Raw genomic sequence first — 27,920 nt, 5'->3', positions numbered from 1 at the left:
TCTTAGCAGCAACTTGACTTGAGTGGGCTTCAGGGACATCCATCTCAACACCATTTCCCAGTAAGCTTTTACCATTTTATGTAGGGTTTTGTTTGGCTGTGAAATTGTGTGTACATGTGAGTCTCTAGTGTCTGGAGAGGCCAGGAGAGGACGCTGCATCTCTCCCAGAGGTACAGTCAGCTGTGAGCTGTGGGCAACGAGCAGCCAGCATGCTGTGGTACTGGGAACAAGCCTTGGGTCTTCTGGGTTCAACCCTCAGTACCGGAAAAAATCCTCAGCAAAGCTGTCTAAATATTTTTTCACATTTACAAACAATTGAGAAAATATCAACAATGTGAAAATTTAGGAGACTAAAGTATCTTCCTTCAGACTACCACTTTATGTTGTCACGGTTTTTACATGATCAAAACATTAGGCAATCCACCCAAAAACTCGTGTTCTCTAATGCTCCACTAAGAAGAATTTACAAGGTAAAATTCCCCTGGTTTCAGGTCTTTCTTAATTTGACAGAGAAAGCGGGGCATCGGTGTAATCCAGGCCAAGGGGAGAAGAGAGAAGGTTAATACTGGTTTTTTGTTTGTTTTTTAAGACTATGTAGCTTGGAACTTTGTAGACCAGGCTGGCTTGAATCTCATTGAGATCCTCCTGATTGCTAGGATTAAATAATTGGGCCGCCAAGCCCACCCCTTGAGCCCCCCACCCCCAAACTGAGATCATGTTAATGAGGAGCCCGGGCTAGTCTCAAACTCACTAGTGGAGGATGAAGACCTAGCACTGCCTCCACCTCAGTCCACAGTGCTGGGATTAGGATTGCCACACCACACCCGACCAAAAGCCTTTCTAAGGCTTCTTTCGCGCTATCCTTGCCTGCCTGTCAAATTCGGAAATTTCCCAGTACTGGTTAAGATTTCCATTTGACCCGCCTTCTTCACTCACCTGATTAGATGTTTACGAGTCAAAAGGCGGGGGAGGGGTGTCACGGGTGTCGAGGTTTTATTGGCTGAGGCACATGCCTGTCAGTGCTGCACTGCCCCCTTTCCCAGAAGCACTCTCTTTAATGGCTACTCATCCCGCCGATCTTCAAGGCTTCTCGTTTAGGTATTGGCTTGCGGCCTCGCCAGTCCGGTCCCCCACTTGTACTAGTTGGTGACAGTCCCTCAAAGCCCGCCTTTCTCCAGAGGATTGGCGGGTGAATGCCCATATAGCCCACCCACCACGGTAGGCGGGTGGTCTTGCGATTGGCTGGAGCCTCCGCCCGCGAGGAGGAGGAGGAGGCGAAGGGGGCAGGAGTTTGGTTGAGCTGCAGCTGTTTGTCTGTTCCACACAGGCTTGGGCCCGACGGGGGAGACGGAGCCCCAGGTACCGAGCTGATGGAGCCCACAAGGGCAGAGGCGGAGGTCCCGAGAGGAGCGCAGCCTTGCCTGCGGCAGAGGCGGGTCGGGCCGACGCCAGGGCTCGAGAGCCTCCTGGAGCGGGCAGAAGGGGCTGTCCCGCAGGCCTAGTGGGCGCCGAGGAGGTGATCGGCAGGGCTGGGAGCCGAGCCTCTAGTTGGGAGGCGGCTGGGTTTTGGCTGCGGCCGCTCGGGGGCCGGGCGCGGGGACCCGGAGCCGGTGAGGACCAGGGCCTGCCTCGGGACTCTGAGCAGCGCGGTGAGGAGGGAGGAGCTGGGGTCGGGGACTAGGCAGTGAGGGAGGGGAAGCCAGCCCATTTGGCAGGAGGTGTGGAGGGGACAGTGCTACACCCAGCCCCGGGGGGTAGCCGAGCCTGGGTCTCTAGAGACATCCACTGTCGGGGTTCCTAGCCAAATGAGAGGCATTCTTTTCAGGGAAAGTGACTGTTGAAAGGGGAACTAGGGGTACACTGGTGTAGCCGAGGGATTTGGTCCCTGAAGTAAATGAAGAATGCATTACTGATCTAGAAGACCAAAGTAGAAGGAAGTAAGCAGGGCCTGGTATCAGTTATGGGAACTTCTGGAATGATGGTGTATCTTGGAAGTTCCTTACTCTTTTGTTCCTTTAGTGCTTGGGTGTGGTGATTTGAAGTTTTGGGGTACTTCTTGAGTAGGGAACGAAGACAAAGTAAAATTATGTTTTCCATGGCTCCTGATAGCTCCAAGCTCAGCCCCCCTACACTTTTTACCCTGACCTCATAGCTGGTCTTGACTGCACTCTTCTTTACTTTCTGTTACTGTATTCGTTGTTTTTCCTATTTCATGTACTGTGAGAGAACTAAGAAAATTTGGGAGTGCTTTGCTCAGTCTTTCGCACTTCATAATGCAGTCTGTGGTGACTACTCTTAACTTTTACCTAGAATTGAGGAACTCTGTCATCTGCATGAAAAGGGGCAAAGCAATCCCCAGCCATTTAAAAAAAAAAAAAAAGTACCATGTCTGTGAGGCTTGCACTTGAGCATTTCCTAGATAGTTAATGGAGGTCTCCACGCCAGGAACTGTGAGGTGATATCCCTGAAGGGATTTGGGAAAGAGTTGAGAAGTTACCTACCAGAAGGTTGGCACCACCCTTCTTCTTTGTCCACTTATTCAGGAGTCATTTTCTCTCTCTCTCTCTCTCTCTCTCTCTCTCTCTCTCTCTCTCTCTCTCTCTCTCTGTGCGTGTGTGTGCGTGCGTGTGCGTGTGCAAGCTACAATACATGTGTGGAGATCAGAGGACAACTCTTGTGGGTGTTCAGTACTCAGGCTTGGCAGCTTAGAAGATGGATTTATTAATGCCAGACAAATGGAAGTCCCTCTCTCTCTCTCTCTCTCTCTCTCTCTCTCTCTCTCTCTCTCTCTCTCTCTCCACACACACACACACACACACACACACAGAGGAAGGGTTTTGCTGACCTGTCAAGTTTTCTACAGATTGGACCCTATTGGTTTCTCCCTTAGGGTTCTGCCTCCTCTTTCCTTTCTGTACTAATGCTATTTATCACAGCATTCATTTTGTTCTCACTACATAGTGTATGCATATGTACTACATACATGCGGGATCCCTCAGAGGTCACAAAAGGTATTAGGTCTCCTGGAACTGGAGTTAAGGACAATTATGAGCTGCCATGTGGGTGCTGGAAACTACACAAGTCTGTGCAAGAGCACTAACCTGGGGCCGAGCCATCTCAGCAGCTTGCATCACTACGTTTCTTAATTACCAAAGTAACGCATATGTGAAAGTGTTTATGCTGCACAGACATATGTAAAATCTGAGTCCTTCTACACATAGCGTATTTCATTTAGGACAGTTAGAGATATTAAATAAGACTAAACAAGAGAATACTGTGGGAAGAATGAGACTGTAATTAGTGAGCACGTGAGAAAAACCCAAGCAGAGACAGGTTTTCTCATCTGCCCCAAGTGCTGTTCATTCTCCCCAAGGTACTCTCTTGGCTGACACTCTGTTCTTCATTGTGTTCCTTTTGCAGTCCATCTTCTATCACGTTCAGAGCTGTCCTTTGACTTACCAGCTGCTCTCTTCAGTGTTCATTCACACAGCCATGCACTGGGTAGCCTAGAAACTGCCCAAATGTACGAGCAACTTTCTTATGGGCAAGAAAGAAACATTGGGGTTGGGGATTTAGCTCAGTGGTAGAGCGCTTGCCTAGCAAGCGCAAGGCCCTGGGTTCGGTCCCCAGGTCCGGAAAAAGAAAAAGAAAGAAACATTAAGCGAAACAATTTTGTTTAGGATAGCTGTTCACTAGAGTGAAGAATCAGAAACCCCATCTTCATTCAAATTTTCCCAGTACTTGACTGTCTCTTCCTTATCTTAGGGAGATGACAACCATTCCAGACCCAAAAAGTTCCCATCTTTCTCTGAATTTGAACTTGACTTTTTTGACTTTCTGAAGCCCTCTAATATGCTCCTTGCACAGTGTCCAGCAAAAACCTCAGCCCCTCCCCACAGGTTTTCTCCCTTACACAGCCAGTCCTGTGTGTGTATGTGTGTATGTCTGTGTGTGTGTGTGTGTTTTCATCCTCTTTAAATCTTTGGTATCTTTAAACCTTCACCATTTCCTGTCCTATTCTGTGTCCCTTTGTGAGTTTTCTTTTCATTTGTTTTTTTTGTTTGTTTGTTTTTTCCTATCTTCTTAAAACTCTTTCAAGATAGGGTTTGGAAGCTGGGCATGGTGCTACCTGACTTTGATTCCAGCACTCAGGAGGTGGAAGCAGCTGAGTTCAAGGCCAGACTAAACTACACAGCAGACCCTATCACTACTGCCCAAAAGATTTTATTTTTAATCTAGGGTCCAGGATGGTAGCCTAGTGGTAGAATATATGATTAGCATTTACAAGACCCTAAATACAAAGAGAATGAGAATAGAGGTTGATCTGGAATTTCTAAAATCTAAGATGTAAACTATTCATAGTGACTTAAAATAATATTTCCCAAATTTACCAAAGGCTTCTGCATATGGAGGAAGCTAACAAGTAGACTTAGCAATGTACAAATTTCAAACATAGGCCTGGAGTTACAATAGTGTATTGGGAGAAGAGGGCATCTTATTGCCCTTAAAATCATACCCTGTATCTTAACTTTTCTTACTTTGCTTTAGTGCAAGAATTATTCCTGTGTGGTGTGCTTGTCCGTGTGTTAATTTGTTTGGCTTCTGAGAAGGAGCCATAGATAGGGTGGGAGAGGCAACTGACTCCCACTTCCTGACCCTGAGACATTTCAGGTGGGAAGGGGGTCTGCTTACCTAGCACGTGTGAATCCAAATGTGAACTTCAGGGAAGGAAATGTGCTGGCACTCTGAGAGGAAGGATGCCACAAAACCATGCGGAATGCATGTTCCCAAGAACGTTTCAGGAAAGGCTTCCTCATTCACTGAGCAGTAACTGGACTGATACAGGAGTCACCCAGGTGTGGCGGGTGCAGACTTCTGGGCTGGAGTGTACCTTTCTTTCCTTTAGGGGGTGTGGATACCTGGCTGGCTGCGTGGTGGTGTGACCTTCATGTCTAAACTGTTTCTCAAGGCCTAAAAGCCTAAAGCTTTTTTTTTTTTTTTTTTTTAATTGCTTGCGAGGCTTTTAATTCCAGCGCTCTGGAGGCAGTCGGATCTTTGAATTTGAGGCAGCTTCGTTTACAAAGAGAGTTCGAGGACAGCTAGGGCTGTTACACAGAAAAACCCTGTGTCGGCAAACAAACAAACAAACAAACGAAACCTGCTTATCCTCACCTAAAACCTCAGAGAAGTTTGTTCTTAGGCACTTGGCAGTGCCTCAGTATTACAGAGGCACTGTGTGATTAGGCCATGTGAGACATACTGACAGGAAGAGCAGTTGGCCCATGTGAATTACAACAGTACCATGTGGGTGGGGTCCGTCGGAGGAGAACTGTTCTGAAGTCTGTCAAGAGCTTCCTAAGCTGAACTTAGGTCTATCCAGGGAGGAGTGGATTGGGAAGGGTTTCAGGAACACGTAACGAACAACTGCTCCTTCTCCGTGGGTTTATAATAAGTTTTTTTTTTAAATCCCATTTTTTGAGAAGAGTAAATAGATATAACTCATTGTGGTAAGTACATGATAGAAATACCATGTTGCTAGGCTGGGAGATAGCTCTGCAGGGAAAAAAAGGTACTGATGAATGTTTGAGTCCCAGAACCCACGTTGTGGAAGGAGAAAGCCAACTCCCAGGGGCTGTCCTCTAACCACAAATGTGCTGTGGCATTCAAGTACATGTATGTGCACGTACACAGGTTTTGCTTTGCTTTGTTGACACGGGGTTTCTCTGTGTAGCTCTGGCTGTCCTAGAACTCACTCTGTAGACCCATCTCTCTGGCCCTTCTGTCTTGATCTTAATTAGCTTTTTAGGGGAGTCTAGAGTAATGATGAATTTTACCATACATAGTAAGAAGATAATTATGTATTTTAATAGGTGACATTTATACTCAACCCTATAAGTTTGGAATTTTCTAGGCAGACAAATTAAGGAAGGTATCCTAATCTTTCCCTAGTCAATAATAGGGAGTTAGCACTGCCCTGCGGATAAGTGATAAGCCTGCTTTTTACCTTTGGAGAAACAAGGGGAGTGTGGAGGAGGAGGCGGAGCTCTTAAGCCAGTGACTCGCTGGAGAGTGTTGAGTCAGCAGTTAAAGAACTGAGCTAAGTAGTACAACTCTCAGTTCAAGATTTCAGCGATTCAGGTCTAACCAAGATGGAAAGGAAATGAAGGTATCTGTTGGCTTCTGCCCCATCTTCCTTTAGTAAATCTCACATTATCTCCCAAACTCACCAGAATGTACAGATTGCCACGGTTCCGCTCTGGCCAGCTATCCAGTCCAGGCTAATATATTAAGGCCTGCTGCAGAGGAGTAATGGCAGTCCCATTGGAACAGAATGAGAATAGATCCTAGGAAGGCCTGCTCTCCAGTTCCAAAGCCAAGGACTTACTGAAGCTGAGCTGAGACAGAACCTCCATCTGGTGTACACTCATACTTGTATTTTGGTACCCTCCCCACAGTTAAGCAGTCCTGATTCTTTGAGAAGTGCAGTGGAGGGGCTGGAGAGAGAGCTCCGTGGGAAACACGCTTTTGAAGGCCTGATTTCGATCCCTAAAACCCATGTGGTGGTGGGGAACTCTGGCGCACACTTGTAATCCCCAGCCTGGAGAAGTGTGGAGATAAATCAATGGCTGGGCTCACTGGCCTTCCTTCCAGTCTAGCAAAATTGGGAAGCCACTGAGAGACCCTGTTTCAAAAACTCAAATGGACAGTGCTGGAGAAACATCTCAGGATCCTCCAGTCGTCATAAGCGTGCTTGCACACAAGTACAGTAAGATCTGGTGTGTCTGTGCCTTTAATCCCAGTATTCAGGAGGAATTTGAAGCCAGACTTGTCTACAATGTGATTCCTCGGCCAGCCAAGGCTGCGTAGAGAAGAAGCCTTGTTTGTCTTTAGGAACAACAAAGTAGGGTAGAGCTGGGTGTGGTTTATGTCTATTCTCCCAGCATCTGAGCAGCTAAAATAAGGATCACAGGTTTAAGAGTATCCTGTCTCCAAAAATGTTTAGAAACAAATACAGTGGAGGGAGGCCAAGTGGGGTGATACATGTCTAATCCCCACACATAGAGAGCAAAAGCAAATGGAGTTTGAGTTGAAGACCAATCTAGGATACACAGCCAAAAAAAAAAAAAAAGAGAGGAGGAAGGAAAAGCAAGCATGGCGATATTGGGGGGTGGAACAGAAGTACTGTCAGCTGGCTATACTTAATGCCTGACAAGTTAATTTTATAAGCCTCAGTTTTCTCACCTGTGAAGTAGAAAGGGCATATTTGACAGATGGATTGTCTCTTAACTTTTTTTTTTTTTTTTTTTTTTTTTTCGGAGCTGGGGACCGAACCCAGGGCCTTGCGCTTCCTAGGTAAGCGCTCTACCACTGAGCTAAATCCCCAGCCCCGGATTGTCTCTTAGCTGACTAACTGGGCACAGTGTGGTGGAAACTGTTTACTGACAGATAAGATCTCTAGAAGTTTTGCATAGACTTTGTGTACTGAATTGAAGCCAGTTATGGGGAGCTGAGCCCAAGTTGGGACTGTCAGGCTAACTGACATACTTTCCTGTTATTCGGACTTTGCAGTGGTGCCTGGAGAACAGTCTCCTGTGTCCCTGCCCAGTGGGCTGCCCTATGCACAGACCTCAGTCTCTCATCTGTGGGGCTGCTCTTTCTTTTTGGTCTCACAATGTAAGCGTGGCTGGACGAGGTCTCAGCAGACCAGGTTGACCATCAGTTCTTATGTTTTCAGACAAGGTCTCACTGTGTAGCCTTTGTTGGCCTGACCTCTCAAAGATCCTCTCCAGTGCTAGAATTAAAAGTGGGTGTGGTCACACCCTGCCTTTCTACATCTGAGATAATACACTCTGGCTCTGTCTCCTGAGTGTTGAGATTACAGATGGACATCACTCACTACACCCAGCTTCGCTTAGGTGGGTTCTCACTCACCAAGTTGGCCTTGAACTCTCAGCAGTGGCTGCTGCAGGTCCTGCCTGCTGCGATTGATTATCTGCTTGGCCCAGTAGGCACTGCTCAGCTGCTCTTTAGGAAGGCACATCTTTTGGCCTGGGGTTTGAAGGTGGTGGTGTCACCTGCTGCTGTGCTTTGCTTCCTTGCCTCTGAGGCCTTAAGAGCCTGTTTGGAGGTTGTAGCAGGCAGCATGTACCCGTGACTGTAGAGTCCTCTCTCCAGGGAGGGTGTTTGCTCTTTAGAAGGGACAAACCTTTCGCTGTGTAGAAGGAGGTGACAGCTAGCCAGCCACAGCCACATGAACCCTGAAGGTTACAGCCAGATCACTGTTGCTTTTTTTTTTTTTTTTTTTTAATTTAAGTGGATCATTTGTCCATTGTCAACTCTTAGCTTAACGAAAATCAGCTGGGGATGCTGGCAAAGGCCTGTGCCAGCACTCAGGATCTCAGGATCTCAGGCAGGGCAGCTTGGGCTATGGCTGCATCGCTCTATAATTTTAGTAGTAAGGTTGAGGGCTCTTCTGGCCCCTGGGATGCTCACCTAAGCATCTAAAAGTTCTTCAGTGGCACTGATAGCTACAGGCTGGCCACAGACAGCTTTATTCCACCCTTCTGATTTCAAGATCATAATTGCTATTCAGCCCACAGTTTGAGAAAGACTGCATAGTTGGTTAAGAAGCAAATTAATTCTGACTTCCAGTAATAGTTTCTAGGTTTCTTGGACAGTTGTGTATGGTGTGTGTCCATATGTCTAGCTGTACACACATACATGCAGGAGCTAAACTAGTTTGGAACTTGCTCTGTAGATCAGCCTGGTCTCAGAAGCCAGGGTCACCTGTGTCTGCCTCCTACATGTTCAGCACCACACCCAGCCAGAGTGTGAGCCTTTCGGACACAAGTGGGAGGGTAGCAAAATGGCCTAACAGGTAAAGGCACTTGTCCAGGGCCAGGCAACCAGAGTTCAATCCCTGGAACCATACAGTAGGAGGAGAGGACAAACTCATGCAGATTATCTTCTGACCTCCACACACATAAGCTTCTAACAATACTGTAAGTCAGGACTATTGGGACTGTTGGTGCAGAATGCACAGGGCACAGTCATTGGTTAGTCCTGCGCTTACTCTGCTTCAATCCTCTGTTAATCCTGTTTACCCTCCCTTCATCTCTATGTATGTGTTTTCATATCTTGGGATATGCAGGAAGATAGTAATAATTAGTATATGTAAATGTTAAATATAAATATGGACTTAGCATCAAGACTCCAGGAAAAAAATCAAGGTACAGTGGTCCACACCTGAAATTCTATCAGATAGAGGCCAGCCTAGGCCACATATTAAGCATCAAGCCAAGTATATAGTGAGATCCTAAGAAAACGAAGGGCTGAGAATATAGCTCAGTAGTAAAATACTTGCCTGCCTACCTCGTGAAAATCCTCAGAACCACCCAGTCAATCAATCAAACAATAAGAGGAGGAGAAGAAAAAAAAAAAAAAAAAAAAAAAAAACCACCAGTTGCATACCAGTGGTTGGACAGGCCAGCTGTGATTCAGGGGAAAACCTTGAAGACCTGCTGGGGATTAAAGACTCCTTTTCGGTCTCCATTTCAGCTCCCTTGCTAGTCATAGTCTGGTAAAACAATCTTTATTGCAGATGCAGTTCTTTGTGTGCATAGGTGATGGGGAGTGGGGAGGAGCAGAGAGGGCCTTAAACTAATGACAGATCCTCCTGCCTCAGCCTCCTGAAGGCTGGTTGCAGATACACAGCACCACAGTTGCCCAGAACCAGTTCTTTGGCTATCTACCACACTTACTGAAGGCCAGCTGTGTAGGAGCTTGTCAGAAGGGTGAGTAACCTTTCAGCGTTGTATAATTAATTACCAGAGCTAAGTTTTAGAAACAAGAAGTTGAGATTCTGTTCTTGTTCTAAAAAGTGATTGTGCACACTGTAACCACAGCACTCAAGAGGTAACGGCAGGGAGGTCACAGTAATTTCAAAGCCAGCCTGGTATACATGTTCAGTTCCAGGCCAGCCACTAATATGGGATGAGACTGTCTCAGAAAACCAAAATAAACTTAGCATAAGGTAAGGTGGGCCTGCGATTCCAGCACTTCAGGGAGAGTGGGTGAAGCAGGATCCAGCTCACTCCAAGCTGTCTGACCCTGGTAAAGAAACCTTATTTAGTTTGGTGGCTCTTGCTTCTAATCCTAGCACTTGGGAGGCTGAGGCAGGAAAATTATCACGGATTTAAAGCCGACCTAGACTGTACACCAATGTTTTTAGACCATCTCACAAAACAAAACAAACAAACAAAAAAGTTTTTAAGGGCTGGGGATTTGGCTCAGTGGTAGAGCGCTTGCCTAGTAAGCGAAAGGCCCTGGGTTCAGTCCCCAGCTCTGAAAAAAAGAAAAAAAAAAGTTTTTAAAAAACGCGGTTTCGGGGTTGGGGATTTAGCTCAGTGGTAGAGCGCTTGCCTAGGAAGCGCAAGGCCCTGGGTTTGGTCCCCAGCTCCGGAAAAAAAAAAAAAAAAAAAACCAAAAAAAAAAAAAAAAAAAAAACGTGGTTCAGTGGAGCTGTGTCTAATTTTATCCTTTTTTCCCTTACAGGACTGTTGAGGCCTGGAAGTCCCTCCCTTTCCCCTCCCCCCTTTGCCGCTTTGTGGCATTCCCCTCCCTCTACCTTCTCCTACTTTGATAACCTGGCTATGACTAGCAGAAGTACAGCCAGGCCCAATGGGCAGCCCCAGGCCAGCAAAATATGCCAGTTCAAATTGGTCCTGCTGGGAGAATCTGCGGTGGGGAAGTCGAGCCTGGTGTTACGTTTTGTCAAAGGACAGTTCCATGAATACCAGGAAAGTACCATTGGAGGTGAGTGCTTAGCACTTAGTAGGGCTTGAAAGGGACATCTGGGACTTGATTTTAGAACTGGCTCTCAGGACGGTTCCCAGAAACGGAAACTGCAGGAAGATTAGGCACTCAAGGCCATCTTAACAATATAGTTTGAGGCCAGCCTGGCCTATGTGAGGCCTGTCACAATCATACAAAGTCAGGCCGAGCATGATGATACATGCCTTTAGTCCTAGCACTCTGGAAACACGGGGAGGAAGATCTCTGAGACCAGCCTGGTCTACCAAATGAATTCCAAGACAGTCAGGGCAACAGAGAAACCCTGTTTTTTTTGGGGGGGGTTGGGGGGGGTGAGGTGGTTCTTCCCTGAACATAGGAATGCTCTCGAAGCTAATGCAGGGGGACTGCTTCAAGTTCTGGATCAGCCCAACCAAGGCTGACACTCAGGGACTGGAGAGATAGCTGCGAAGTTAAAAACATGTTCTGGTCTTGCAGGGACACACACACCCAAGTTTGGTTCTGAGCAAGCCTTAGGTGGCTCCAGCCCAGGGGATTTGACTACTCACACAATACTTGTAATTTTTTAAAAATATTTTTAAAACAAATATATACATAATTAAAAATTAAAAAAAATTTAAAACAAAACGTTCAGACCCATTGACACAGGCCTGTAATCTTAGCTACTTGGTAGTTGAAGGCATGAGAATCCAGGTTCAAAGCTTATTTGTGCTACACAGTAAGATCTAGATCAGTCTCCATTACAAACCAGGTCCTGACTAAACAGAAAAGGCCTGGGAATATGGCTCAGTAGGTAGAGTACTTGTTCAATATGCACAGGTCTCATGTTCTCACAGTACTATCCCATGGAAGTGGTGTTTTGGAGCAGTGGTTCATAATCAGATATGTAATCAGATAAATCTCTTGATAACCCACACCCCCCCTTAGTGTACACTCATTTAATAACCTTCTTAAGTCCGTATTAGAGTCCTTTCTAAAAAATATTCCACTTCTTTTTTCTCTTTCTGGAGACAGGAGTTTTCTGTGCAGCCTTGGCTGTCCTCAAATTCACTCTGTAGACCAAGCTGGCCTTGAACTCACAGAGATCAGCCTGCATCTGCCTCCTGGAGTGCTGGGTCAAAGGTGTGAGCACCACCCCTTACCTAGCACGCATCACCACTTTTACTTAATAACTTGCTTGAGTCTATATTAGAACCTTTTCTAGAAATTCTCCTGGGGATGCTGGAGGGATGGCTCAGTGGTTAAGGGCGCTTGCTTTTCTTTTTGAGGACCTGGATTCTTAGTGTCCACATAAGGTGGGCAGCTCGCAACCACCTATGACCCCAGAAGACAAGCCAGGGGCTCTCACACCTCCTCTGGCTTCTGTAGGTATCTGCATTCACATGCGTATGCCCATACAGAGGCGCACAAGTACACAGTGAAATAAAATTTATCATTTTACTGGGAAAAAATATGGGTCAACAAGATGGCTTAGAAGTGAAGGTGCCTGCTGTGCTAGCCTGAGGACAATGTGTTCAGACCTAGACTCCATATAAAGGTGGAAGGAGAGAAGGATCTACAGAGATTTTCTCTGACCTCCACACGCGGACCCTGGAAGTGTGTTATTCTAGTACCTGCCATCACTTTAAGATCCTGTGGGCTGGCTCGTTTGAGATGGGAGCTCAAGTAGCCCAGACGGGCAGAGCAAGAATGTCCTTGTCTCCCTGATCCTCCTCCTTCCGCCTCCCAAGTGCCACAAGTGCAGGGGTGTTGGGCCCTGAAAATCTCATTTGTAAAAGTTACTGGTTTTATTACTTATTTAACTTTTTACATCTAATTTATATCTTTGTGTTGTGACTGTGTGAGGGTGTAGGGTCCCCTGGAGGTGGAGTTACAGACAGTTGTAAGCTGCCGTGGGGGTATCGGGAATTATGCACCAGGTCCTGTGGTAGAGCAGCCAGTACACTCAACCTCTGTGCTGTCTCTCCAGCCCCTTACTCAACTTTTTTACAAGACTTGTTTTTAGTATGTATATGAGTGTTTTTAGTATGTGTATGAGTGTTTTGCCTGCATGTGTGTATGTATGTATACCATGTGTGTGCCTGATGCTTGCAGACCCCCTGGATGTGAAGCGGATGGATGCTTGAAGGCTACCCTCAAACTATGCTGGGATTAAAGGAGTGCGCCATCACCACCCAGCTCTGAGACTCTTAATTATGTTAATAAATGAACAAAATATATCCAAGGGATCATTTGGCCCAGACTGGCTTCAAACTTGCTAAATAGCCATGTATGACCTTGAACTCCTGAGCCTCCTGCCTGTACTCAAAAATATTCAGAGGCCATCTTGATCCTGTTCCAATATTTACATGAATGGAGAACACTTAAACCTGTAGCTGATGGGCCTTGGTAGCAGCTAGTCTCAGGATGTGCAGAAGTAATGTGGAGGGGAGTGGGATCTTCCCGTCCATCATCCCACTTAGAATGTGTTCATTCTCTCCTTCACAGCGGCCTTCCTCACCCAGTCGGTGTGTCTAGATGACACAACAGTCAAGTTTGAGATCTGGGACACAGCTGGGCAGGAACGATACCACAGTTTAGCCCCCATGTACTACAGGGGTGCCCAGGCTGCCATCGTGGTCTATGATATCACTAATCAGGTACGTGGGCTAAGAAAAGTGTTTATTGAGCTTCATCGAAATTAAATTAGGTGGGGAGAGGAAACAGTTCTTAAATAGCAAGATAAAAGTACCAGCCAACCATGCTTCTAAGCACTGAGCCAGGAAATGTGAATTGTCAGAGACCTATGACTTCAGAGGGAAGGGCAGCTGGAGGAGGAGAGTCGTGAGCCTGAGAGGGTAGTGATTGTGGATTACCACTCATCCCAGTCCATTCTCTTTGATGTTTTCCCAGGAAACGTTTGCCCGGGCAAAGACATGGGTAAAGGAACTACAGCGGCAAGCCAGCCCTAGCATCGTCATTGCCTTGGCAGGGAACAAAGCTGACCTTGCCAACAAGCGCATGGTGGAGTATGAAGTAAGGTGGCCTACAGAATCTTCCTGGCATGTTCACTCTGTATGTGGGACCTCTTTTTCCCAAACAGTCTCCTGAGAATTTCATGTGATGCTTTCATCGTCTCATTTCCTGGTTGTATACCAGATTAAATACAGCAACAGTGACCAGACAGTAGCCAACAGATTTTAGAGGAATCAGAAGAAAGTTCTACATCAGAGGGGTGGGGAAATAGCAGTTGTAGGGTCCCAGGGTGAGAGCAGGAAGCAGGAAATAGTTAAGTTTGAGGTACGGGACTATTGACAAAGACTCCTATCAGTTTACACTGCTCCACAGTTAAGATTCCTTGCCCTGGGGGAGTGGTTCCAGCTGTAGAGTACTTGTATGGCAAGTATGAGGACTCGGGATTCCCAGCATTCACACTAAAGGGCATGGTAAGGTCACAGTGTCCTACCTACAGCCTCAGTGCTGGTGATGTGGAGGCAGGAGTGTCTCTGGGGCTTACTGGCCAGCTACTCTAGCTAAAACAGGGTTTGGAGCTCAGTTGGAGGCTGTCTTACAGGCAGTAGAGTGGGGCTAGTAAGATAGCTACAGGTAAAGGTACAAGCCTGGGGGCCTGAGGTCAGTCCCTGGGGTCCACATAAAAATGGAAGGAAGCAGAGAACCAGCCTCATCATTGACTCTGACCTCTATCAGCATTCCACGGCACTCAGGCACAAGCATGCACACACACACACATGTGTACACATATACAAACAATCGTGTGAGACCTGGCCTGCCTGCTGCCTGACCCTACCTGTCGTTGAGGGTTGGAGGTGAGGTGGCAAAGAATCAATGACTCAGACTCCAGGAGCAGGTGAGAAATGCAGCAGTAAGCTCCTTCAATACCCTCCACCCATGCCCCATTGGTCCCCAAAAAGCATGTCTTGTAAACAGCAGTTCCTGATTGGCTGACATGTCTGCATCAGCAATCCTTGGACTCTCAGACAGTCCTCAATTAGGCCCTCCTGCAGGAGATGCCTTTGCGGCCTCAAGGCCCCTGACCTTTATACGGAGGCAACTCCGCTGTTCCTCATACAAACAATAAACTGAAAAGAAAAAGACAAATGAGACAAACTGCAATTAAGGAAGAGGACACCCAAAGTGGACCTCTGGCCTATACATGTGTACATATCTGAATATATGCACACACACAGATTCCTGGCCTCCATCCTGTTGAATTTAGCGCACATGGGTTTATCTTGAGGGGAATCATTACTATGAGTCCAGGGCTGTATATAAAATACATATTATTTACATACCAGGGTCCTTATATAAAAGGACATTAAGAGGAGAGAACATCAAATACCCCTTTACTCTAGAGTACCACATGGGAATATAAAAGCAATTCCACTTTCATTCCTTTTAGGAGGCTCAGGCATATGCAGATGACAACAGCTTATTATTTATGGAGACTTCAGCTAAGACTGCTATGAACGTGAATGATCTCTTCCTGGCAATAGGTAAGGTCAGAGTGGTCTGAAATCTTCTGTCTCTCCTTACAGGTAAAGCTGTCCTTAACCCAAAGGACTGGTGGTTTTACAGCTCACTATAGGCTGGGACTGGAGATGGAGTACAGTTGTAGATTACTTGCGTAGGAGGCAAAAGGCCCAGCACTGCCAAGAAGCAAAGCAAGGAAAATTAAGCCTTAAGTTAGGAATGGTACTACTCATAATCCAGCACGTGAGAGGCCAAAGCAGAGGATTGCCACAGATCTGAAACTAATTGCACTACATAAGAAGTCTAGGCCAGTGGCTTTCAACCTTCCTAGTGCTGCAACCTTTTAATACATTCCCTCGTGTTGTGATGGCCCCAAACCTTAAAATTATGTTATTGCAACTTGGGTAGCAGAGGCCAATGGATCTCTTGTGAATTCGAGGCCGGACAAGTCGATATGATGAATTCCTGGATAGATAGACAGAGGAAAAAATAAAGGACAAAAAATACAGCCGAAGCTAGTTATGTATTAAAACTTGTCTCAAAACAAAACCAAAGGCAAAGTAAAAAACAAACCCTTCACTCTCGCACAATAATGCATACACAAAATCTTACCAGTCAGGGCAGTGGGCTAACACAGCAAGATTCAGTGAAGCACACCTATAGTCACACCTATAGTCACACTCGGGAAATGGAGATGAGAGGATCAAGGTCATCTTTGACTATTTAGCAAGTTTGAGGCGAGCCTGGGCTACATAGACCGGGCTTCAGAACAAAGCAGGCTGGAGAGACAGCTCAGTGACTAAGAGCACAGACGACTCTTGCAGAGGACCCACTTTTGCTTCCAAGTATCCATGTCAGGTGGCTCACAACCACCTGTCACTCCAGCTCCAAGGGGTATGACACCTCTGACCTCTGAGGGCGTCTGCATCCGTGTGTACCTACCCACTCATACACAGATATATATAGTTAAACACAGACTAAAAAACAAAAAAATAAAGTGACATCGGGGTGTGTACCTGCAATCTACCATTTGGGAGGCTAAGACCAGAGGGTCAAGAGTTTGAAGCTAATCTGGACTTACAGAGAGAATCCAAGGTCGGGTTTAACAGTCTGTTCTGTCCCTAGCACCATCAGACAAGAAAATCTTCAGTTGTAGAGACAGCTTCACTTGCTTTGTAACTTCCTTCCTTTGGTATCAGCTCTGTTCAGGGAGGTTTGCAAATACTTGTGCACTCTTCAAATCATCATTTTAATTAATCTCTCTTACCCCTCTCAGTAGTCCTCTTGTTTGGGGTGGGATGTGTATGTGAGTGAAATCTACCGTGTTTTGTTCTGTTTTATTTTAGCAAAGAAGTTGCCAAAGAGTGAACCCCAGAATCCAGGGGGTGCAGCAGGCCGAAGTCGGGGCGTGGATCTTCATGAGCAGGCCCAGCAGAACAAGAGCCAGTGTTGTAGCAACTGAGGGAGGGGTGGCTAGCAGCAAATACGTATGGAATTAGCACGAGAGCTAAGACATAACCTCCATCCCCGCCCCTCAGCACACAGCCCCTATGGTGACAGCACACTGAGCCCTGGCTCCCAAGGGCTGCCTCCTGACAGCTCCGTCATGGCACTTTTTAATGCTTCAGCAACCAACACCAGGCAGCTGTTGCCACTACTATGCCCTACTCTGGGGCTTGGGGTCAAATCTCCCCAGGACCTTTCTTCCAAAACAAACTTTCTTTACTTCATGTTCTCGGTGCAAGACAGTGACTTCTTCATTGTCCCATCACCCCCCACCCCTTCCCCTCCATGTTTTCCCAGTGTTTCAGAGAAGACTTTTGTCTCCTGCCTCCCTCTCCCACCTCTCAGCACTCCCTCCTCTAGATCCTGTTTCCTCCTCTTTACAAGATGATGAAGGGTATTCCCAGGTACTGAGAAGGGAGGAATATACTTTCAGTTACATTAAAAACCTTGCCGGGAGAGTAAGGCTCAGAGCAGGAGGGAGTAAGGAAACATTTCCTTTCATTTTATCTGGTGAGAGTTTCTTGTCTATGAAACACTGCGGCACCAATCAGTGGACTTGTGGAGGGTGTTCCTAGGTAGGAGTGAGATCAGGGAGGTGAGCTCGCAGGCACTGAATGGAGTTTATTAGTTAATAGGACAAAGATGGAGGTGCAGTGTCATCTGTGGCTCTAACTCGTCCCAAGGCTGCTTTCCTTCTTGTCCCCATCCACTAACCCCACCGAGTGTGGGGATTGGACCTCAGAGTGCTCCAAAGAATCTTCACTGGTTGCCTGCACCCTTAGCTCTGCTGTGATCTAATTGGAGGAGGTACCAGTCTCCGATACCGTCCTCTGAAGCCTGTGTATACATAGGCATTTCCCTTACCCTGGCCTTGAGATGGCCTTAACCCCAGACACCATGCCCCTGCAGTTTGCACTTTAATTGATGGTAGTTCAGTCAAGATACGTGTTTTTCTTGGGGGGGTGGGGGTGGTTTGATTGATTTACCTATCCTTCAACCTTTTTAATTAAATGGAATCTACAATGAATGAGGTTTGGAGAGGCCCTATAGACAACAGTCACAGTGGCAGCTACTCACACCCAGTCTCCACTGCTAGCTTCCTCTGACTGATTCACACCTCTATTCTTGGGTATAGGTTTGTCTGAGCAACTGGGGAGTGGCCTCAGAATAGCATGGGCCATGGTAGTGGAGTAAAGAAAGGTCAGGCAAAGGGAGTGTTCTATCTTCCCAGGGTTCACATTCGATTTGCTACGTCTTACCATGTCTTTTCTACTTCCCTGTAAATACGTGTAAGTCTTGATTCTCTGTACAGTCAGTTCTGCCTCCTGGTTCCCATTAGCCCTCTTTTCTTCTCCCTTTTGTTAATATCTTGGGTTTAGTTCCTCCTTCATTCCCCCACTTACTCTTACTTAATCCATGTACCACTAGAGGCTCCTCCCACAGAGGCCGTTTGTCCAGTGACAGGGCAACTAGAACTGAAGGTGCCTCCCAGCTGCCTTGTATCATCAGAGGGCCTTGGTCCTTTCTGAGTCTCTGGCTTCTCTACATCCTACATTAGATGTTTGAGGGTGTCTGTGGGAAGCCATCAAAGCAAGAAGGAATTTGATATTTCAGCCAGAGTTTGGGGGTAATTTTCAGAAGAAAGGAAAGACCACAGTAGCCTAGAGTTGAGCCTTTCTGCCCCTTTGGCTTAGAGACTGACTTGTATTCCAGCTGAGGAATCCATGAAGCCAAGATTCTCAAGGACCCAACTTAGGTTCTTCCACTTAGAACTCAATTCTCTTCCTTTTCCAGGGGCAGCCTTAGTTCTCACGGCCCTGAAACATATATATTTACTTTTCTAGAACCTGTTCATCTGCAAAACACCCAGGCACATCCTTTTTGCAAGTGGAGACTCTGAGTGAAGCTCTCTAAGTCTCTTAGAAACTTAACTCCTCTGCAAAAGTGAAGATGTTTTATTGCCTTGGGGCTGGGAAGCCATCTCCAGGCTTTCACTCCCTCCTTCCTCCCTTCTGAGGAACAGAATTGGCCTTAGTTCCGGGGCCTGTCTGCTGCCTTCCCTCTCCTGCCAGCTCTTCTGCCTTTGTTTGAGCTCTGTTGGGCTTGAGGGGTTTGGTTCTCTCCCCACCTCCCTGTCACCTTTTTTCTTCTGATCAGTTTTTAGGGGAGGGCTCATCTTTTCTGCCTTTATATTTTTTTTCCTAAGAAAGTGTTTGCCTTTCTTTCACTCTCCTAACATAACAATCGTGGTAACAGAATGCAACTGCTGATTTATCGATGTATTTAATGTAAGTAAAAAAGGAAAAAAGAAAGTGCATTGGACTGTTGTTTTTACTGTTTATTTGCCTGAAACTAAAACTTGGGAAGACAGGGCCCAGAGAAATCCATGACACCTCGAACATCCTTCTCCATCTTGGCACCTCTAAACAGTTGAAGAACCAATTTAGAAAATAACCCTATTTTCTTTGTTTTTATTTGTGAGTGTGTGAACTAATGTTCAAAGACATAGATGGTTTATCAAATGTGACTGTTACTTTTTTTTCTGTGTGTTGGTAGTCTGGATCTCTTGGACCACATCGAGATTAGACAGGAATGGCATATCTAAACTGCGGGAAGCAGCATGCTATGCATTTTTCTAGGCTCATTTGTATATATAAGTCTCTGAATTGGATCCATAACCTTAAGATAAAAAGAAAAAGATCCTGGGGAGATGGCTCGGCGGTTTAAAGCACTTGTTGCACTTGTAGAGATCTGGGTTCAATAACTAGCACCCACATGGTAGCTCACAGCCATCCATAACTTCAGGCCCAGGGTGGCTGATGCACATGGTACACATACACACAGATCTTTAAAAAGGAAAACAGCTGGATATGTGACATTTGCCAGATACTTAGGAAGGCTGAAGCTGTAAGACTGAAGGCATCCTAAATAGTTTAGCAAGACCTTATTTCCAAAAAAGAAAAATTACCAAATTAGCTTTGATCAAGCAAAAACATCTCTGGCTGGATCTGTTTCTTATTTGAAGTCCTCCCATCCGTCATAGTTCAGAGGGCCAGTTAGCAGGCATCCCTTAGTTTCCAGGCCAGTCGTAGTCACCAGCTGTGGGCCTTTGTCAAGTTAGCACTGCTCCAGTCTCTCCAGCTCAGCTGTGCAGTGACAGTTGAACGTGAAGGTTGAGCCAGGTGTATGGCACACACCTTGCATTCCCAGCCCCTGGAAGTCTAGGTCCATCTGAGCTACAGGAGATACTGGCTCCACAAAGTAAAATTGGTGCATTAGTAGGTAGAGGGAGAAACCATACCAAGTACATATTTGACAGGGTGTTTTTGACCGTCGTGGCCAGCCTCTGCCTCCTGTGTGCTGGAACAATCCTCCCGTACTGTAACACCAGCTGAAACTGTTTTCAACAACAGCGCCTGGAGGTGGCCTTTGGATTAATCCCAGCACTCTGGAGGCAAAGGCAGGCAGATCTCTGAATTTGAGGCCAGCCTGGTCTATGGAGCTCCAGGATAGTCAGGACTACACAGAAACCCTGCTTCAAAAAAATCAAAGCCAGAACCATTAGGGTGATATATGCAAAAGCTGGAAACCTTGCCATCTCCAAAAACGTTAAGAGCTGATACACCTTTTCACTATCACATCCCCTCTTCTGAGTACACTCCCCTACTCAGGATTCTTAGCCCGATTCCTCAAAAAAAAAAAAAAAAAAGGCCTGGAGAACTAAAAGAGAAAAGATGATCTTCCAGATGTAAGTTTGCTCTAAATTGATATGATTGTAGCTCAACTTTCTGGTCTCTAGAGGGCAGCCTATGAATGTTTGTACCCGGAGCACGGGGTGTCAAATTTTCAATCTCTAATAAATGGTAAAGAGTAATAGCAAACTTTTCTATTAGTGACCTTTACTTTTTATATATAAAACTATTGTTTATGCTTTTGTTAAGCTGCCGTTTTTCTTGTTAAAGTAGATGCTTTTTTTTTTTAAAATCCACTATGCAAAATTTTTAAAATGTGTTTTAAGAGCTGCGTATGGTGGCGCATGCTTTTAAACGCGATACTCGACGCAGAGGCAGGCAGATCTATGAGTTCCCGACCAGCGTGGTCTACAAAACTAGATTCAGACCAGCCAGAGCTACATAGTGAGACCCTGTCTCAAATAAAACATAGTTTTTCGGTGTTGCTGGTTTCACACTTTCAGAAATTCACTCTGGGAATCTTGGAGTCAATCAATATTTTGGGCATCATTTCTGCCGTTATTCCTGGCCTTGCTTTCCCTAAAGCACAAGCGGGGCTCAACGCCGCAACACTGAACTGCCCAGGGGCGGAACATATTTGCAGGACCCTGAGGCTTCCCCAGGAATTTGGTCGCCATCCTCGTGGCCACCTTTGGAGCCCTTGTCACCTTCCGCTGTGTAGGTGCACAGCATCAGTGAGGCCTCAGGATTCCCTACGGAGCTGCGGTTGGCTCTGGTCACCAGTGTGTGCCCCCTGTCCTGGGAGGCAGAGGCCTGCACCATCCGGACCTGGCGACGCCCCGCCCCGCCCCCCCTCCCCCCGCATCGGGCGACCGGGGCGACCTGGCGATCTGGCGACCTGAGGACAGCTGCCAGTCCTCGTCAGTAGCAGCTGGGAAGCTAGGGGCCAATGGTTGCGGCGCGGGCGAGGGGCGTGAGGACGCCTGCACAAACTGTACACGTCACGACCGAGTCCCGCCCCGCCCCGCCCCTCCGCACCGGCCGCTCTAGCCCTGCGCGGGGCGGGTGAAATTGTTCCGCTGCCGACATCCAGCTAGGTAAGGGGACTGCGACCGGGAGGGAAAGAAGGGAGCGCAAGGGTGGGACCTAGGCGGCCACTGCCGCCAAATCTTGGAGTAAACTTGGAGCAAACTCCAAATCTTAGGAGTAGCAAAAGAACCACTATCTCCATTTATGATGTCTGTGTGTTCCTGGGGTCGCAGGCTGCTGTTCTGTCCGAATTCTGGACAGACACACCCTCCTACCTAAAGTGTCCTGGAGAGTAAGGAGCTTGCACTGCGGAGTCGCATTTCGGTATTTAACAGGCCACCCCTTCCAAACCTGGCACGGGGCTGGTAAGAACGGGTTGCTGAAATTAAGGGTAGATGGCAGGAAGAATACGGATCCCTGTGGCCCAGGCGGAAAGAGAATCTTCCTTCCTTTGCCATCCGTAAGACTCCCACCTCTAGCAGCATCTTACTCCTCTTCGCTTTAACCCTCCTGGGTCAGAGAGGCACTAGGTTGTGAGGAAGACACTGCAACAGGACAGAGAGCAGAAGAATTAACTTCCTTCTCTAGCCCATCCCCTGACACCCTGGCCATTGACTCCGATCAGTTTGCTGAGATCACTAGAATGCCATAGACTACGAGGTCAGGGTGGAGACTCTGAATTGGGGTTCAGTTCTCATATGGGGTATTTATTTTAGAAGGGTGGAGGGAGAAAAGAGGAAAGGCCTGAGTGAATGTTATTAACTTGTTTACTCTTCGTATCAGTTCCTCTGGGTAGAGATGAGGATACAAGTTCAGAGAGGCCTGCTGTGTTGCCATGGGAGCTGGTTAATGACAAGGCCTGGTTTTGCAAACCCAAGGCAGTTTGCTTCCAGGATTCTGGCTCCTTCACCCCATTAGGCTGCCACCACCTCTTGTCTGTTTTCATCAGTCTCAATTTGAAATAATTAAAGTAGGGGCTGGGGATATGGCTCAGTGGTAGAGTTATATCATTCTCAAGACCTTTAGTTTCAATACACAGCATCATTTAAAAGAATGGCCAATCTCTAATCTGTCCTTTAGGTCCCTCAGCCTTGGGGCATTGTTCTTCCTAGAAGCCTCTGTACCTTTCTGCCCCCCACTCCACCCCATTCCTTTCCGAGGTGCTCCAAGCTTACTCTTAAGAACACATTTGGACCATGCATTCTCAGGTCTCCCAACCATGGAGTTCTCTTGGTCTGAAACCTAGGATCTTCTTGTTCTAGGTCTGCCACAATGCTGCCGCGGCTATACAGATCTGTGGCTGTGGGGCTTCCGAGGGCCCTCAGGTAGGCCATCCCAAACCAGTGCTTATCTCCTAGCCTATCTCATAGTTATCTTATCTGGTAGATATTTATCTTATCTGGCATATAATATAGTACAGCGATGAAGGAAAGAGAAAGTCATATTTCACTGGTCCTACCCATCCGGAAGGAACCAAATTCCAACTGAACACCAATGACTAATGAGGGAGAGGTGACCCACCACACAGCCGCACAGGACTTTCTGTGCTACTAACACCTCTGTCTTCCAGAGCCAAGTCAACCCCCTTGAGACTCTGCATTCAAGCATGTTCCTCAAGTGACTCACTTGAGCCCCAGCATCCCAGCCTCACCTTTTCTGATGATAACTCGAGGACTCGGGGATGGAAAGTCATGGGGACCCTGATAGGCCTTGGTGCCGTGCTGGCCTATCATGAACATCGGTGTAGGGTGAGTGGGAAAAGAGCTCCCATGTCAGAACAAAGGGGTCGTATATGTTCTTGCCTATGATGATCTGTCTCCATGCACTGCAGACTACTACTTGCTCCCCTTAATTTCTCAGGCTGACCATGGGTGGGGTCAGCGTGACCTAAAGTGATTTAATATTCTGTTCCCTCCCCAACCCTCAGGCTTCTCAGGAGTCACCACGGATATACTCTAAAGAGGATGTGCGTTCTCACAACAACCTTAAAACTGGAGTCTGGGTAACTCTAGGCTCTGAGGTCTTTGATGTCACAAAATTTGTGGACCTGCATCCAGGAGGACAATCAAAACTGATGCTAGCTGCTGGAGGTCCCCTAGAACCCTTCTGGGCCCTCTATGCTGTTCACAACCAGCCCCATGTACGTGAGTTACTGGCTGAGTATAAGATTGGGGAGCTGAACCCCGAAGATAGAATGTCCCCTCCCTTGGAGGCCTCTGACCCTTATTCCAACGATCCTATGCGTCATCCAGCCCTGAGGATTAATAGCCAGCGCCCCTTTAATGCAGAGCCTCCTCCTGAACTGCTTACAGAAAGCTACATCACACCAAACCCTATTTTCTTTACCCGGAACCATCTGCCCGTACCTAACCTGGACCCAGACACCTATCGCTTGCATGTAGTAGGGGCACCTGGAGGTCAGTCGCTGTCTCTCTCCTTGGATGATTTGCATAAGTTCCCCAAACATGAGGTCACTGTGACCCTGCAGTGTGCTGGTAACCGGCGCTCGGAGATGAATAAGGTCAAGGAAGTAAAAGGTCTGGAGTGGAGAACAGGGGCCATCAGCACGGCACGCTGGGCCGGGGCACGGCTCTGTGATGTCTTAGCCCAGGCTGGTCACCGACTCAGTGAAACCGAGGCCCATGTCTGTTTTGAAGGACTGGATTCAGACCCCACTGGAACTGCCTATGGGGCATCCATCCCTCTGGCTCGGGCCATGGATCCCCAAGCTGAGGTCCTCCTGGCTTATGAAATGAATGGTCAGCCTCTGCCTCGTGACCATGGCTTCCCCGTAAGGGTGGTGGTTCCTGGTGTGGTAGGTGCTCGCCATGTCAAGTGGCTGGGCAGAGTGAGTGTGGAGTCAGAGGAAAGTTATAGTCACTGGCAGAGGCGGGATTACAAAGGCTTTTCTCCATCTGTGGACTGGGACACGGTAGACTTTGATCTAGCCCCGTCAATTCAGGAACTACCCATCCAGTCAGCAATCACACAGCCTCAAGATGGGGCGACTGTAGAACCAGGAGAGGTGACTATCAAGGGCTATGCATGGAGTGGTGGTGGTAGGGCTGTGATTCGAGTGGATGTGTCTATGGATGGTGGACTGACCTGGCAGGAAGCTGAGCTGGAGGGAGAGGAACAGCATCCCAGGAAGGCCTGGGCTTGGCGAATATGGCAGTTGAAAGCTCACGTGCCAGCTGAGCAGAAGGAATTGAACATCGTTTGTAAAGCGGTAGATGACAGTTACAACGTGCAGCCAGACACTGTGGCCCCAATCTGGAACCTTCGAGGCGTGCTCAGCAATGCCTGGCACCGTGTCCACGTTCAGGTGGTTCCATGAAAGCATGGAGCAGCAGTTTGTACCCAAAGGACCACCTAAACCTCTCTACCAACCCAGCCTTAATCCTCGGTGCCATAGATAAACGTTTCCTTCCTCTACTGAGGTGAGAAAGCAGCTCTGAAGACATCACTTTCTTACCCTACCATACCTTTACTTCTCATGCCTCCCCTCCAGGCCTTGTTTTGCATTGCTTAGATTCTTCAGATATGTGTGTGATGTGTGGAATGTGTAAAAATTGTACGTTATTTCTTTTTCTTCTTCATCATCATCTTCTTTTTTTTCCTTCAAGACAGGGTTTCTCTGTGTAGCCCTGGCTGTCCTGGAACTCACTTTGTAGACCAAACTGCCTGCCTCAGTCTCCAGAATCGGGGGATTAAAGGCATGTGCCGCCACTGCCCGTCTACATACCGATTTTCAATCGCCTCTGGGATGCAAGGAGATTTTCCTCTTAGAGTGCTTTTAAAACGATTCCAATAAAGTGTCTGTTTAAGACTATGACTGGAACCTCTTGGGCCTGGACAGTGAATATGTTGCAAGAGGGAGGTGTGGTACTAACCCAAAGCTAACGGGAGGGAGGGAGGTGCAGTCGCTCGCTCGATAAATCAAGGAGTGGGTATCCCTTCTCAGGACTGCTATCATCTGCAGCACCACCTAAACGACTGACTTGGAGATACTACGAAGAGAGAAGCGATTTAAAAGAAAAAAAAAAAAGAAGTGTTTGTTGCCCTCAAATCGTTTCCCCAATTCCTGCTCTCTAGGCCGGATTGACAAGGAATGCAAAACAGGAATGAAATCAATATTATTTTAGGGAGGGCAGGGGCAAACCTTGGCACCAAGGGCAGACACGCCTGGGCGCGTTGGGCGATCAGTGTGCACCTAGTTTGCAAATTAGATGCAGATGAAGGATAGATTTGACTTAACCTCTGCACGACAAGGCCTTTCGGACTTAAATCTTTCGGCGCTCGGCTATTCTCCCCTAGCTCCTCTCCCTTTTTTTCCCTCAGCAGTCTCCCCGGCTTGGGGGCGCTCGGTATTTGGCCCTGTCGCCTGTCGACTGGTAGTGGGACCGGAAGTTACTCGGGAGGGGGGGGGATGGCCGTAGTGGGGGGGGCTCTGGAGGGGGGCCGGTCCCTCCTCAGGTGAAGCCCCTGATGGAGATGGAGCCGCCACCGCTGAACACCCGGATCCCGGCTTCCGCCTGGCTGCCGCCGCCTCAGTGACCCCATCCCCCCGCGCTGGGCCACCTGGGCCAGAGTGGGGGACTCCCCACCCCTCTTTTCCCACCCAACGCGGTCCTTCTCCCTCAACCCCCAACAGCCTGCGCGCGCGCGGAGACGCCTCAGGTGAGTGAGGGGCGGAGCCCACGCGAGTCAGGGGCGTGGCTTGGCCTCCGGGGCGGGGCTTTGGTTTGGACTAGAAGTGGGGAGTCGCAGCCTTGGGGGGAGAGCTGCGTCTGAGGGACAGGAGCTTGTTTGCAGCACCTTGGTCAGAGACCTCAGAATTGGAGATTGGTAGGAAGATAGTTCCAGAGAGGGCTGAAGACAGACAGGAACTGACATGTAGGAAGCTCCTGTGTGGGGAATAGTTAAGACAGAACATAGGAACAGAACAACAAAAACAAAGCGACAGAGCACCAGAAAAATCAAGGGGCCTAGGAGCTTCACTGGGAATACTGGAGAAAAAGACCCAGGCTTACCTATGACTGTCTCCAGGAGGCTGTGAAAGACTGGGAGAAATAGCAGGATTCAGCGTTGTCGGTTCTACTGTTGGGGTGAGAAGCCTAAAGAACTTGAGAAGCAGGGCTGGGAAGGAAAAGATCTACTCACTACTCAGGAGCCCTAGAGAGAAATCACAGGAGAAGCCCTACGGTAAACCACTGTGTGGGAGCCACATAAACTTGGGAAGCAAAAGGCCTCTTTCTGAATGTTAAAACCACCCTCAGTGTGCCTTCTCATACAGACCCATATTAGCGTTTTTACCCTTTGTCTGCTAGAGTTGTATTGTTTGGTTTCCTGGATTGTTAGGTTGGTTGGTTGGTTGGTAAGTGTGAGTTTGTGTGTGTGTGTGTGTGTGTGTGTGTGTGTGTGTGTGTGTGTGTGTGTGTAGCACAGCTGTATGCTGCATGTCAGGCTCACAACAACTTTGGAGTTAGTTCTCTTTTTATTTTTACATGGGTTCCAGGGACTGAGTGGATACCACCAGGTTTCAAGGCAAGCAAACCACAGCTGGGTTTTTGAAACAGAGTCTCATGTAACCCAGACTGGCCCTGAACTATGAAGCTCATGATGACCTCTAACTCCTCAACTTGTGATTCTCCTGCTTTAACCTTCCGAGCACTGGGATTACATTTGTGTCTAGCTGACTTGTCCTTCAATTTCTCTGTGGGATTTTGTTTATTTTGTTGGTTGGTTTATTCTTGTATAGGCTTCATTGGCCTGAAACTCATTCAGTAAACCAGGCTGGCCATAAACTCACAGAGATCCGTTCACCTGCCTCTGCCTCCTGGGTGAGTGCCACCATGCTTAGCGATTTGTTTTGAGCCAGAATCTCAGTTTTCCAAGGCTAGCTTCAAATTTCCTATAGCTGAGGATGACTTTGAACTTCTGAGCCTTCTGGCTTCATTTCCTGAGTGTTGGGGAAACAGGCCATCATCATGTAACACTCACTACATGTGACTCGTTTAAATCTGACTAAATAAGGTGCCCTATTCGTTCATCCAAGGTCAAGAATTTGTCACCAACTTGTATGTGTAAAGAACTGCACGCCTTCTCTCAGAATGAAACTGTCAACCATTAGGACTCCTACTTAGTGGCAGAGTGAGACATGGCTCTACTCTGTTGCCTAGATCATCCTGAGAAGTTCCTTTAGTCTTTGGGGAGCTTAAATTCAGGCAAAAGCATTTTCGGTTTCAAGACAGGATTTCCAGATGAGTCAATATGGAGAGAACTGGTAGCTGCCAAGTTGGCTTGGTGGTTGAAGGTATCTGTCACCGAGCTTTAATGACCTGACTTGAGCTCCATCCACAGGACTCACAAAGTGGAAGGTATGTACACACAGAGTGTTTGCCTTGCAAA

General features: G+C 47.5%; 2 protein-coding genes across 5 annotated transcripts; both read left to right on the top strand.

The window, feature by feature from the left end:
• The first annotated feature begins 1,234 nt into the window (after positions 1 to 1,234).
• Positions 1,235 to 19,105, top strand: Rab5b (RAB5B, member RAS oncogene family). Of its 4 annotated transcripts, XM_032909211.1 has the most exons (7): positions 1,263 to 1,359; positions 9,686 to 9,794; positions 10,555 to 10,815; positions 13,300 to 13,451; positions 13,705 to 13,827; positions 15,212 to 15,305; positions 16,629 to 19,105. In XM_032909211.1, the coding sequence occupies exons 3-7, from the start codon at positions 10,653 to 10,655 to the stop codon at positions 16,742 to 16,744; spliced, it is 648 nt and encodes a 215-aa protein (XP_032765102.1). In that variant the 5' UTR covers positions 1,263 to 1,359; positions 9,686 to 9,794; positions 10,555 to 10,652; the 3' UTR covers positions 16,745 to 19,105. The 4 variants fall into 4 exon arrangements, with proteins under 4 accessions (XP_032765101.1, XP_032765102.1, XP_032765104.1 ...); XM_032909210.1 differs by lacking the exon at positions 9,686 to 9,794 and having other exon boundaries at positions 1,235 to 1,359; XM_032909213.1 differs by lacking the exon at positions 9,686 to 9,794 and having other exon boundaries at positions 1,277 to 1,610.
• Positions 19,106 to 21,511: 2,406 nt separating this feature from the next.
• Suox (sulfite oxidase) lies at positions 21,512 to 25,350 on the top strand. The gene is made up of 4 exons (XM_032909202.1): positions 21,512 to 21,577; positions 22,772 to 22,834; positions 23,080 to 23,257; positions 23,437 to 25,350. Exons 2-4 carry the CDS (start codon positions 22,782 to 22,784, stop codon positions 24,844 to 24,846), a joined length of 1,641 nt encoding a protein of 546 aa, XP_032765093.1. The 5' UTR covers positions 21,512 to 21,577; positions 22,772 to 22,781; the 3' UTR covers positions 24,847 to 25,350.
• Positions 25,351 to 27,920: the final 2,570 nt, after the last annotated feature.

The sequence above is a fragment of the Rattus rattus genome, chromosome 1, assembly GCF_011064425.1.
Source record: "Rattus rattus isolate New Zealand chromosome 1, Rrattus_CSIRO_v1, whole genome shotgun sequence".
Taxonomy (NCBI): domain Eukaryota; kingdom Metazoa; phylum Chordata; class Mammalia; order Rodentia; family Muridae; genus Rattus; species Rattus rattus.
The sequence above is the reverse complement of the archived record's forward strand: the minus strand, read 5'-3'. Positions and strand labels throughout refer to the sequence as shown.